A 12191-nucleotide genomic window follows, 5' to 3' on the forward strand; every position below is an offset into this window, starting at 1 on the left:
AGCATCATCAAGTGAAAGTAGAACTTAAAAGCTGCTTTACTGAAAGTCAGAGTGGAAAATAAAAAATAGACCTGGATACAATTATTTCTGAGTGTCATGTCAGGAGATATCCCTGTAGATAAACAATGGTGTAATGGTACTTTCTCTACAAATGTACAGCTTCTGCTAAGCAAGCCTTAAAGTAAAATATCAAATAATAATAATAACACTACATTTTGTGAAGTTGGGATTAATCTCTGTAATAAATTGAAATAAAAGTACATGTAAACTATTAAAGAAAATTGTATCTGTATTCCTTTAGAAGTAGGATCAGCCTGCCCCAAATTCAGGCCTGTACACTTTGCTCCCATCTGTCTCACGTGTGCAGAAGCATTCTCATGAGCTGATGTATTCTACTTTGTTACCACTGGGTGATGTGCTACTGTGTGTATAGTGCTCATGCCCAGCCCCAGGTAGTAACGTCCTTCCTTTGTATAATTACAAATAAGCACACCATTTTGCATGCAAACATTGTAGATATGAGTAGGCTTTATTCAGTCTGCAGCTGCTAATCCTGCGAGCCCTGTCATATGCCTGACAGCCGGTACGATCCATTGTGCTGATATGATTATACAGTTTGTGGATACTGAAGGCATAATCCTTTGTTTCTTTATGACACAATAAATATACTACACCATGAGGCTGCATCTCCAGAATTTTGGGGCACTGGGTCCCATATGAGAGGCAGGATTTTGAAAAAAGTCACACAGTTGTTATACAGAATAAGGAAGCAAAGTATAGTCTGAGCTTTTTAGCCCTTTAAAATTCTTCCTTCAATGCAAATAACACATAAAGAAGAAGAAAACAATGGGTGTTTGACATCTGCATTAAACAGGAAATTCCCTTCATTAGTATTCTGTGAAATAGTCCTTGTTATAATTGCTCCAAGATAAATATGATTGCTGTTTTCTCTGTTTTCAGTGTTTGGCTGTAGGAATTTAAATCACTAGTGATAGACATATCTGACTTTTTTTGCCGAAAATTCTATTGGCAACAAAAATTCGTGACAAATTGCTCATCAAATTTTTGACAGGAACAAATTCTTTACCCATTAGAGTCTATGGGCGTCATTTTCTCTGCAAAACTAAAAATCACATGTTCAATAAACAGATAGCCTGCTGATTCACCCCCTTATGCAGAAAACCTCATCCTGAACCACAGATCAATACCTGTATTAGTCACATATTGCAGTTATCATGATGATGTAACACCAAATTCCCCAAACAAATGGTGAAGTCTTTATGCTTATGATGCCAAATCAACGGGGGGGGGGGGATACACAGTATTTGTTAAAGCTATATAAACTGTGCAACTATTAACTTACCACAACACATTGCAGTTAATTTTGATTTTATTGCATAAAAAAATAAACCAGTAACATTACAGAGATGAGACTATAAACCCCGAATACTCACAGTCATATTGAAGAGAGGAAGCTGCCCATGCACTTTAAACTGATTTGCTGAAGTCAGACCTCTGCTTGTGTATATCATAACGTCGTTAAACTGCGAGAGAAAATATTTATTGCATAAACATTTATTTACTGGTTAGAGTTAGTTTTAATGACAGCATATACAAGAAATATTTTAGATTTGTGTTTTCTGCCTCCATACCATTCACAGATTGGGTGGCATTTAAAGAAATAATATACACACGCACATTACTTTAGTAACAGATTAGGATATGTTCATGACTATACAAAATACCATGTACTCTGCAGCTGGAAACCTGTGTAATATATATTGTATGCAGGTATGGGACCTATTATGGAGAATGCGCGGGACCTGGGGTTTTCCGGATACCGGATCTACTAGAAAATCATTTAAACATTACATAAACTCAATAGGCTGGTTTTGCTTCCAATACAGATTAACTATATCTCAGTTGAGATCAAGTACAAGGTACTGCTTTATTTTTACAGAAAAAAAAGGAAAACATTTTAAATTTTTTTGATTATTTGGATAAAATGGAGTCTATGGGAGATGGCCTTTATGTTATTCGGAGCTTTCTGGATAATGGGTTTCCGGATAACAGATTCCATACCTGTACTTACTTTGTTGTCTAATATGAAGGATCAATGAGCTTGCCATAATGTATTTGTTTAAACGATACTTACCAAAAAAAACATCCGCTGCTGTAGTCCTTTCCCAGACAACTTGCTTAAACTCCCAAGCCTGATGAACTCCTACATGCAATAAAGTAAAAAAAAATTTAATCGGATCAGGGACAAAAAAAAATCTCCCGAAACACTACATTTTTTTCTGGCTTCTTCCCGAAAAGCCAGAATTTTACGGATTTTTGCCCGAAAAGCCAGAAATAGTCGGGGTTTCAGGCTTATTCCAACGCAGACCACATAAAATTCCAAATAGGATAGGGACCTATCCATAGACATACAACTTCGGTAGGAGATGCCGGATTTTCGGATTTGGACTTTTTACAGCCTCGGGGTATAATAGATCTTGAAAAATTTGAGTTTTTTGCATTCGGGCTTTAATAAATAACCCCCTGGGATGTGCCCCTACAGCAAAGCAATATATAACTGCAGCTATATGCAATTTGTACTTGTTCATACACTGGAAAAAGCTATTCAATATTGTGTATAAAACCCTGTTATCTACATGACTGCACTGTGCACTGGCAAAATCTTCCTCTGGCCATTGGAGCAGATAACTGCGATTAATCGCAAACAACTTCATTTTGCTTTTGAGCTCAGCAAGGTTTTTTTTTAGCTCTGCCAATCAGGAGACATAATTTCATATAATCTAATATGACTAGAAATAGTACTTACTTTCTCTTAAATCAATATTTATTAACTGTGCCGTACATTGTGCAACATGTAAGTAGTCACCCAAAGGCACGGAGTTGGGAGCTGTCAGACACGGTGACCTTTCAGGTGACCTAGGCTACCCTTACACCTCTCTGTATTATCCAGGCACTCAATAGTAAATCCAAAACCACATACCCGTCCTGGGATCACCAAATTGTCCATGCCAGTTAAATCCTTTCTGAGCTCCTGTAATTTCTGGAAATTTTCCATCTTTATCATAGTGCCATGTAGTTGAGCCACCAATTCTGTTATCTCTGCCAAGGCAGCTAACAAAAAAGAAAAACACATTTTTTCATCTAAGCTGCCAAGTGTAGGAGTTTTCTGCCAATGGACAAGAATGCATGATATTCAGGCACTACTGTTTGAGTGCTGTGACATAAATAAGAAAAGCACAGAGCTTAAAAATGAGGGGTGACATTGGTAATGGTCTGACAGGATTAAGGCTGCAGATGACGGGGAGCAAGATTCTACATATTTTTAAAAATGCAGTGTACATGGAAGCAGTCTAACCCTGCACAAAATGAAACATTAGAAACACAGAATTAATAACTTATTAAATACAGGAATGGGACCTATTATGCAGAATGCTCAGGACCTGGGGGTCTATTTATCAAAAAGTGAAGTTAGAGGTCACCACAGTCCTCTAGAGTGAAATTCCACCACTCTCCATTCATTTCTATGGGATTTTTAATAGAGTATTTATCAATGGGTGAAAGTGAAAGTTCACTAACTTCCCTGGTAAATATACACCCTGGCGTTTCCCTGATAATGGGTCTTCACATAATTTGGATCTTCATACCTTTATACTACTAGTAAATCATGTAAACATTTAATAAACCCAATAGGCTGTTTTTGTGGAACTTCGGGCGACTTTGGAAAACAATCGCCGCGTGTGATTAGCACCGGCGTTTCTTCATTTTAGCCGGCGCAGGAACAGGGAAGGCGTTTGGGGAGATTGGTCGCCGCAAAAACGAGGCTTAACCCTTAGAGTGCATCACTAGCTTAAGTGATGGATTTATTGACAGGAGCGGTTTGCCTGCGGGCTGATGAACCAACATGGCAATCGAGTTCTCCATTGTGTCCAGATTTCCAGAAGGGAATTATACTTGGGTTGCCAAGGCATAAAAAGACTCACAAACCTATGAGGCTGCTCAGTGTGCAATAACAAGCCACTCTGTGTGTGTGTCAGTGTCACAGGATAAGTGTGAAGTTGAGAGTAGAAAATTCTCAAGGTCTTTAATTGCATGAGAGTATATGTAGAACAGTTCTCTTTCCTTTGTGAGTTAGGTAGGATTTACTTGAGAAAAAGGCTGAACAAGAAATTACACATTTGTGGCATAGAAACAGATGTTCCTTTGCAGGTGTCAACTAACAGGATGTTCCGTGACTTTACCTCGAGAGTCTCTGAAGTCCACATGATTTGGGGAATAGTGTTTACAAAGTCTTTCCATGATCTGCTTGTAGTGCATAAGCCTGTGTAACGGCTGAAGGAAGAAGGTGTTGAGAGGTAAATAGCACACCTTCTCTTGCTCAAAATCCCGGCACAGGCTTTCCAGCTTGCGGGAGTTTTTAATGGCCCTTTCCAGTTCTATCAGTGCTTCATAGTGTTTCTGTAGATGAGTTGTGAGTTGCTGAAAAGAAAACGAGTTCATGTAAAAATATGTCTAATATTTATTTTATCCACTTAAACAAAAAGGCTCCCACCAAGGCCACACTCACCCCCAGACTCCCCATAAACAGTTTTTAACATAATAAAATAAATGTTCAATACATTATTTAAAGCATTTCACTTGTCAATTTCAATTGCAAAGGATCAATTGCAAACTCACTGAACAGTTATGTCACATGTGGCCTCCCTTCAAGTCACTGACTTGAGTTAGAGAGCTGAAAAGCAGGAAGTAGTGTTCTGTTCTGTTATATTAGACATCCTGTCACTCCAGCCTTTATACATTACATTTTTGCCTAGAAACATTTTATATTTTGCACAGCCTATCTATTTACCCAGTTTTTATTTTTACACTGAACTGTTCCTTTAAAACACTTACATTGTTGGTGTTACTGTTCCTTTTAAGCTGTATATCCCACAAAGATAAAATGTACTACATCCACCAAATAAACACCTTGCATTTTACTGTCTTAAGCAAGGGGCAGATTGTCTTAACCTTAATGCAGTCAGTTAGATCAAATATACAGGAATAGCAAGTAGCACCTGGAATGATTGGAGCCTGGGATTTTCCAGACAATTAACTCGGCAGAAAATCCCTCCATTCACCATCAAGCAATATGGCACCATGAATGCTTTTCTCTAATAAATAGCCACTTTATTACCTTAGACATCCCCATATATACACATTATAGCATTCCTTCATATAGGCTTGGCTCTGTACATCTGCCACTTCTCAGTAATTTAATGCTAATTGCTTTTTATTGTGCTCATCAGTTGCCTTCGCTGGCTCATCTGAATCGCAGCATCACAACTATTAAATGAAATGCATGAAATCAACAATATGCTTTCTGATGAGATGTTAATTCTGGTAACAATGTGCTGCATAATTGCAAATTGATTACAGCTGTAAAGTCTTTCTTTTTTTTTCAGATACTGAATTATTTGGTTTAAATGATTTTTTATGCAATAAACAAGAACAAAGATGAAGTCATCTATTCAATATTATCTTCAATAAAAAGCAGCAGAGACTGCAGACATCTAGAAGATTATAATTTTATTTTAAAAGAATATCATTGCACAACAGTACCTTCATACCCTGAATGTTCTTCAGCATTACATCCCCAATGTTCTGGTTATCCGCCTTCATATGTGAATTGGATTTGCCTTCCCTGTTGGAATAAAAAAAAAAAACAACACAATATTAAAATTGTAGGAGAACTTTAAAGCTCTATTTTAAAGACACCTTGTCTATATAAAGAAAAATAGAAGACAACAGAATAAAACTCTTTCCTAGCACACCAGCAGCTCTCATAATAGGCACAGGATACTCAAGTGACTGTTTGGCTTACAGGAGAAGGAAAGGCATCATACACTTGGGGTGCCAAATGTTAGGCACCCCAAGTGATTGTATCGACTTACCCGAAACCCCGGGCCGGTGCTCCTATCAGCAGAATACTGCACCGGCCCGGGGTTATAGCAGTGAGCACCACGGAGCAATCCTCTTCTGTCTTCCACTTTCCTTCGCACGGCTGCACAGTAGAACGAAAAGCCGAACTTTAATTAAAAAGTCGGCTATTTTGTTCTACTGCACATGCGTTTGTCCAGGGAAATTTGAAGAAAGAAGAAGACAGAAGAAGATCTCTCCTTGGTGCTTACTGGTATAACCCTGGGCCGGTGCAGTTTTCTGCTGATAGCCTGGGGTTTCAGATAAGTCCATACAATCACTTGTACAAGTGTACAATGCCTTTCCTTCTCCTTTAGTACAAAATTTCCTGTGCCCTTCCAGCAAAGATTCTGCCTGGTGCTTTTAAGTAGCAAAAAGTTCAAGCTGGCACACAAGGAATTCAAACCAGGAACAAGTCCCTTGTGCATTTATTGTGTCACAACATTGGTCACCTGACGAAGGGGGGGAACACACCCGAAATGTTATGACGCAATAAACGCACAAGGGGCTTGTCCCCGGTTTGAATCGCCTTGTGTGCCAGCTTGTACTTTTTCCTTCTCCTTTAAACACTTATTCAGGAGTCCAGCTTGCTTTTAGTGTATAATCAACTCCTTAGTGTATATAACTCCTTGGGATCAGTAGTGATACTCTGTAATGGTATTTGGCATAAATTCACCTGGCCTTCACCTATTACCTATTCTGGCAGCAGTCTTAGCTAAAATGTAAATATGGGGCAAAGCAAAAGAGTTTTTTGATTATATTGCCACATACTTTTCTACATATAGAAATAACTGAAAAAGAGGCATGCAAAAAAGCTGCAATGTAACATTCCAGGTATACCAACAGAAAGCAGAGTAAATTTACTTCAGAGCTAACTAAAAATAAAAGATCTCATTGGAAATGTTTGAACAGAATTTTGTACTGTGTGCCCTTTATTGTTAACACAAATAATACATGCACAGATAAAAGAGATCAAAAGGCACTAAGCAGGAAAACTATACACCAAGACTGTGCAACTTTACAGGGCCAGTTATTTCAAACATCCCCCAGATGGTGATATAAGTACCCAGGTTGTAGGTTGGAAGAAGTTGGGCAAATTTTTTTTTTTTTTAAAGGTAAAGTTTTATTGATTTTACAACAAACAAAAAATGGTGTCAAGTTCAGCACAGATTTATACAATGAAAAGGATCTTATTACCAGGCCTGGACTGGGAGTCAAAATAGGCCCTGTCTACCAAGTACACAGAGGCCCAAACAGCCTCCTACCAGCCCACTATATGGTGACTTTCGATGGAGCCGTACAGCAGCCCCTCTGGCATTTGCCAGAACCCACAGATTGCCAGTCCGGGCCTGCTTATTACTGGTTACAGCAGTTAGCAGTCTGCTTGCGACTATAGGTATTTTTGCAGAAAAGGTCCCATTGAGTTTGAGAGAGCTAGTTACATTGCAATAGAATCCTGATCACACCAGTCCCCCCAAATTTTGTCAAACTTGTTATGTGCTCACATTGTCTCGTAAGTTAGCTTTATAAGGGGAAGAGCTCCATCCACCAGCCGTGTCCAGAAAGTTAAGGAGGGAAGGGTTTATCCCATCCAGTGCATGCTCACTGTTTTATTGGCATAGAATGTGAACGAAGTTGGGCAACTTTTAATGCGTATCAGTAATGCACACCATTTCATCTTTTTTGCCCTGAGTAACTGCAGGAATGGCTGCTGTACATTTTCAGGAACATTCTAGTAACAATGAAAAGTGTATAAGACCAGAAAGACAGAATTCTTACCAAATGCCAAGTCTCTGATCAACTTCCTTCAGAAAACTAGTATGGAATTTATGTAAAGGTTCAAAGTTGGGAAATATAAGGTTTCTTAAAGATTCTGGCATGGCATCATCTTTGCCAACAGCATTCTGAAACCACTGCAAAGAGACAAAAACGTAATGTTCAGGACATGGTGGGCTGCATCATCACCAAAGCATTTCTTATGTTGTGTTGGCTGGAACACTGTAGAAAGTTAAGTAAGCACTGTCAAATGTAGTTGTCTAAGGTGTTACTAAAATGCATCTGTGCAGGAAGGTCAGTGACTAGTTTTATATATTTTAGTTCCAGGGGAAGCCATTCTGTGCAAATTAGTTTAGAATAAGATTCTTAGTCATTCTAGCTACTGTCATAAGACAAATTAGCCAGTACAGGTCCAAGAGATTTACAAGCAGTTCTGATGGAAATCTTGCTCAGGAAGACATAGACATGCCTGAAGTCGGCCCATAAAAGGTATTTATTACTTACTGAGTCTGAGTGCACATGAGGCACAGGCTCGGCTTCTTTCCACTTGCATTTGCCAGACAGGGGGAAGAAAAGCCTACGCATGACCATCCTCTCAGCAAAAACAAATGGTGCAGAAACACAAAACTATGCATTTTGTGCTGATATTCGCTCTGTGTCTGTCAATGAAGGGGAACAGCTGAGTGGAAGGGTGTGCATTGAATTCTCTTCCCCGTGGGGAAAACATGGGGAAGCCGAGCCTGTGTCTCATGTGCCCTCAGCCTTAGCTACAAGAAGAAAATGTAAATATGCCAAGACTGAATAATGTGAGTTATATAACAGTTGTTTCTCAATTAAACCAAAGAAAGAATGCATTCCAAGTAAGGGCTCTTACACACAGCCGTTTTTGCCTGCGCTCCCCTATGTTGCAATTTCTTCTGTTCAACCGCAGGGGAGTGCGGAGTAGACGCAGTCAATTATTTTGATGGGGGCTGTACTCACACAGACGCATGTAAGCACCAAACGCAGCATTTTTTGTTGCATTTCACCTGCGTTCGGCTTCGTCTGTGTGAGTACAGCCCCCTTCAAAATAATTGACTGTGTCTACTCCTGCGCTCCCCTGCGGTTGAACGGAAGAAATTGCAGCGCAGGGGACCTCAGGCAAAAATGGTCGTGTGTAACAGCGCTTAGCCAACCCTACCTACTCAATAGAAGAAGTTACTACCTGTCACTGGAACATAGAGCTTGATAATTACTGCAGGTATACACACCTAAATATGGTATATTCTCATTTATATTATGGCATATCTCTCATATTACAGCCCGATCCCTTAGCACGTGTACTGGTGTATGAATTACCTTTGTAATTACTTCCAGGTCTTTCAGGTAGGTGCACTCTGTAGTCGAAACCTCCTTTGCAATAAAGTAGGCTTTGTCTGTAGGAAATTTCTACAAAAACATGAAACACATCAGCATGGTCAAGAGAAAAAAAAGCTAAATACAAAATACTATTTAAAGAAGTGTTAGAATCAGTTTTATGCTGCAAATCCCCAAATAACCATCCGTGGCACTTTCAAACATTTGTCCCCAGAACATAGATTTTAAAGGCTACTGTAAGGATATTATCAGTACTAGAAGTCTGTAGTCTATATATTAGTATAAGTCTGCTGTGAAATTGCCATTATATTATAGAATATGTATATATAACCAATATGTTTTTCTTTTTGTTGCGAACAATTTCAGGTCTTATCCATTCAATTTTGCATGTGATTTATTTATTTGCATATCCTTTTATGAACAGTGACTCATTGACAGGGCTGTGGTGATGCTTTGCTTTCAAGTGCTGTGCTGTTTCCATGTGTTTACTGTTCTTATTGCTGGCCCATTCAGCTTATTGGCAGTGCACCCAGTAACAGCAGCTGTGACTGAGAATGCACTTCCTGCTCCTTGATGGCTAAAACAGCTGCAAGAGAGAGGGATCCGCTTATCAAATGCAAATCTCTTCGCAAATATTTCCCGGATTACAGGAGGATGCATGGGTGTGTATATACACAGATATAAACACACATATAAATAGGTAGCTGTTCTTTAAATGTACTCGAAATTCGATTGGGGGGGTTATTTAATATAAAAATTGAATATCTAAAACTCGCACAAATTTTACAGACTAGAAAACTCAGATCGAATTCGAATTGAATTAGACTAAATTTGATTAGAGTATTTTTCTCCGAAAAAAACTCAAAAGTCAGGTAACGTCCAAATTGGTCCTTGGACCTCTCCCACTGACTTATACGTACATGAACTCGGCAGGTTTAAAGGACCAGTAACATCAAAACATTTTTTTTTTTTAAATTCTTCAGTATACATCGAAAAAAAACTACCAAGACAAATTAAACTTTAAAGTTGTAAAGTCTTTATTAAGAAATAACTTAACGAAACTCCGCTTGCGCTCCTCTTCAAAAAGCAATCGGGCGATCCATCGTGCGACACTCGATTTCTCCTCCCTGCCTTCCTTATAGGAGATAGCCAGGTAGGAGAAATTGAGCGCCGCACGATGGATCATCGACGTGTCGCCTTTTCTTAACAGGAGCGGAAGCGGAGTTTCGGTAAGTTACTTCTTAATAAAGGCTTTGTGATTTTAAAGTTTAATTTGTCTTGGTGATTTTTTTTTTCAACGTATACTAACAAATTTTTTTTTAAAAAATTTCCTTTAAGGTGGAAAATAGTCAAATTCGAATTTTTAAAGAGGCAGAGTTTGATAAATCTCGAAATTCAAACTTTTTTCAAAAATTTATGAGTGTTTTGATCTTAAAAAAAAACGAAAATTTGAATTCAAATTTTCAACTCGACCCTTAATAAATCTGCCCCTAAGTTTTTTGTGCTAAGTATGTACTAGCACACTTTTGGTAGTTTTTTCCCATTATTTAACAGCAAGGTTAAAAATGGAAAAACTGCTAGACCTAATTACAGTAGAACCCCCATTTTATGTTTTTCAGGGGACCAGAAAAGTTGGCGTAAAATCCAAGAAAATGGAAAAATCAGGGAAAAGTATTGTGCATAATATATAGTTGGGAGCCCAAAACAACAATGTAAAATGAGGGGAAACTTAAAATCAGGGGATGTAATATTTGAGGTTCCACTGCATATGAAAATACATTGTAAATAAGTTCTCGTTATTTTATATAAAAAGAAAATGTGGAATGTTCCTCAGCATCCCTAATATGAACAAATGCCTAGTAAAGAAGTACCTTTTTCCGACTTTCGTCCTCATCGTCCGTTCTGATGCAGGCAGGTTCGCTCAGTAATGGGCTAATAAGAGGAGAGGAGGGCTTGCCATCAGGACTCAGATTTGGAGACAATGATGGGTTAAGGCCAATCAGTCCTCCTTGAGAATAAATTGATAATTCTGAAAGATGTGGACTCCCTGTTAAGGAACCTATGTAAAAAAAAACCGAAAGCAAAATTTAGGGCACCGTTTTGCTCTCAATTAAAGGCACTCCTGTCAGAGCCTCGTGTTTATGTGATCTGTTGACTATGAAAAGCTGCTGTTGTACCTTTTTTTTTGTTGCAGCCCAATGCCTTTTGTAAATTAGAGGTTAGATGCAATTCTAGAAGACGAAGGACATGAAACTGGAGAGGATTTGGTGAACATAATACTAAAGGGTGTCTACAAAGATATTCTACCATACAATATTTTAAAAGTATTTCACAGAAACGAGAAAGGCCGAACTACATACCAATACTACACACAACACAGGAAGAATACCTTTTGCTGCATATCCATGTTCCAATGAGTGCTTGTGACAGAGTTCCTAGCACAGCTAGTCTATATGCTCAGTAAAGAGAAATGTACAAATTATGAAAAAGGTGTTGGGGTAAGCAATATACACAATGTCAATCTGGAGAGTTAAAGGAACAGTAACACCAAAAGTACTTTTAAAGTTTTGAAGTAATGAAAATATTATGTGCTGTCGCCCTGCACTAGTAAAACTGATCTGTTTGCTTCAGAAACACTACGATATGTCATACAAACAAGCTGCTGTGTAGTAATGGCAGAAATTGAAAAAAGGCTATATGGCACAGGTTAACTAATGGATAACAGATAACACCATTATGTTCTACAGAGCTTATCTGCTGTGTAACCCAAGCCTTTTCTCCTTTGAATGGCTGTCCCCATTGCTACACAGCAGCTTATTTATATAAACAATAGTAGTGTTTCCAAAGCAAACACAGCAGTTTTACCAGTGCAAGGCAGCACTGCATTATATTTTTATTACTTTAAAACACTTTCATTTTTTGATGTTACTGTTCCTTTAAGATGGCACCATAAGTGCACTTAAAGAAACAGTAACATCAAAACATGAAATTGTTTTAAAGTAATACAAATATAATGCAGTGTTGCCCTGTACTGTTAAAACTGCTGTGTTTGCTTCAGAAACACTACTATTGTGTATTTAAAT

At 38.3% G+C, this 12191-nt stretch overlaps 1 protein-coding gene across 3 annotated transcripts in view; it reads right to left on the reverse strand.

Annotated features, from left to right (window-relative positions):
- Positions 1 to 12191, reverse strand: part of LOC108709752 (FERM, ARHGEF and pleckstrin domain-containing protein 1) — a 116246-nt gene that overhangs the window by 11230 nt on the left and 92825 nt on the right. For all 3 annotated transcript variants that reach the window (XM_018249871.2, XM_041584282.1, XM_018249870.2), the window contains exons 14-21: positions 10980 to 11167; positions 9091 to 9180; positions 7756 to 7889; positions 5620 to 5701; positions 4260 to 4497; positions 3002 to 3132; positions 2156 to 2224; positions 1455 to 1544 (exon numbers count right to left, since the gene is read on the reverse strand). In XM_018249871.2, coding sequence (XP_018105360.1) covers positions 1455 to 1544; positions 2156 to 2224; positions 3002 to 3132; positions 4260 to 4497; positions 5620 to 5701; positions 7756 to 7889; positions 9091 to 9180; positions 10980 to 11167 — 1022 coding nt within the window. The remainder of the gene's footprint in view (positions 1 to 1454; positions 1545 to 2155; positions 2225 to 3001; positions 3133 to 4259; positions 4498 to 5619; positions 5702 to 7755; positions 7890 to 9090; positions 9181 to 10979; positions 11168 to 12191) is intronic.

Source organism: Xenopus laevis, chromosome 2S (assembly GCF_017654675.1).
Source record: "Xenopus laevis strain J_2021 chromosome 2S, Xenopus_laevis_v10.1, whole genome shotgun sequence".
In the NCBI taxonomy this organism is placed as follows: Eukaryota; Metazoa; Chordata; class Amphibia; order Anura; family Pipidae; genus Xenopus; species Xenopus laevis.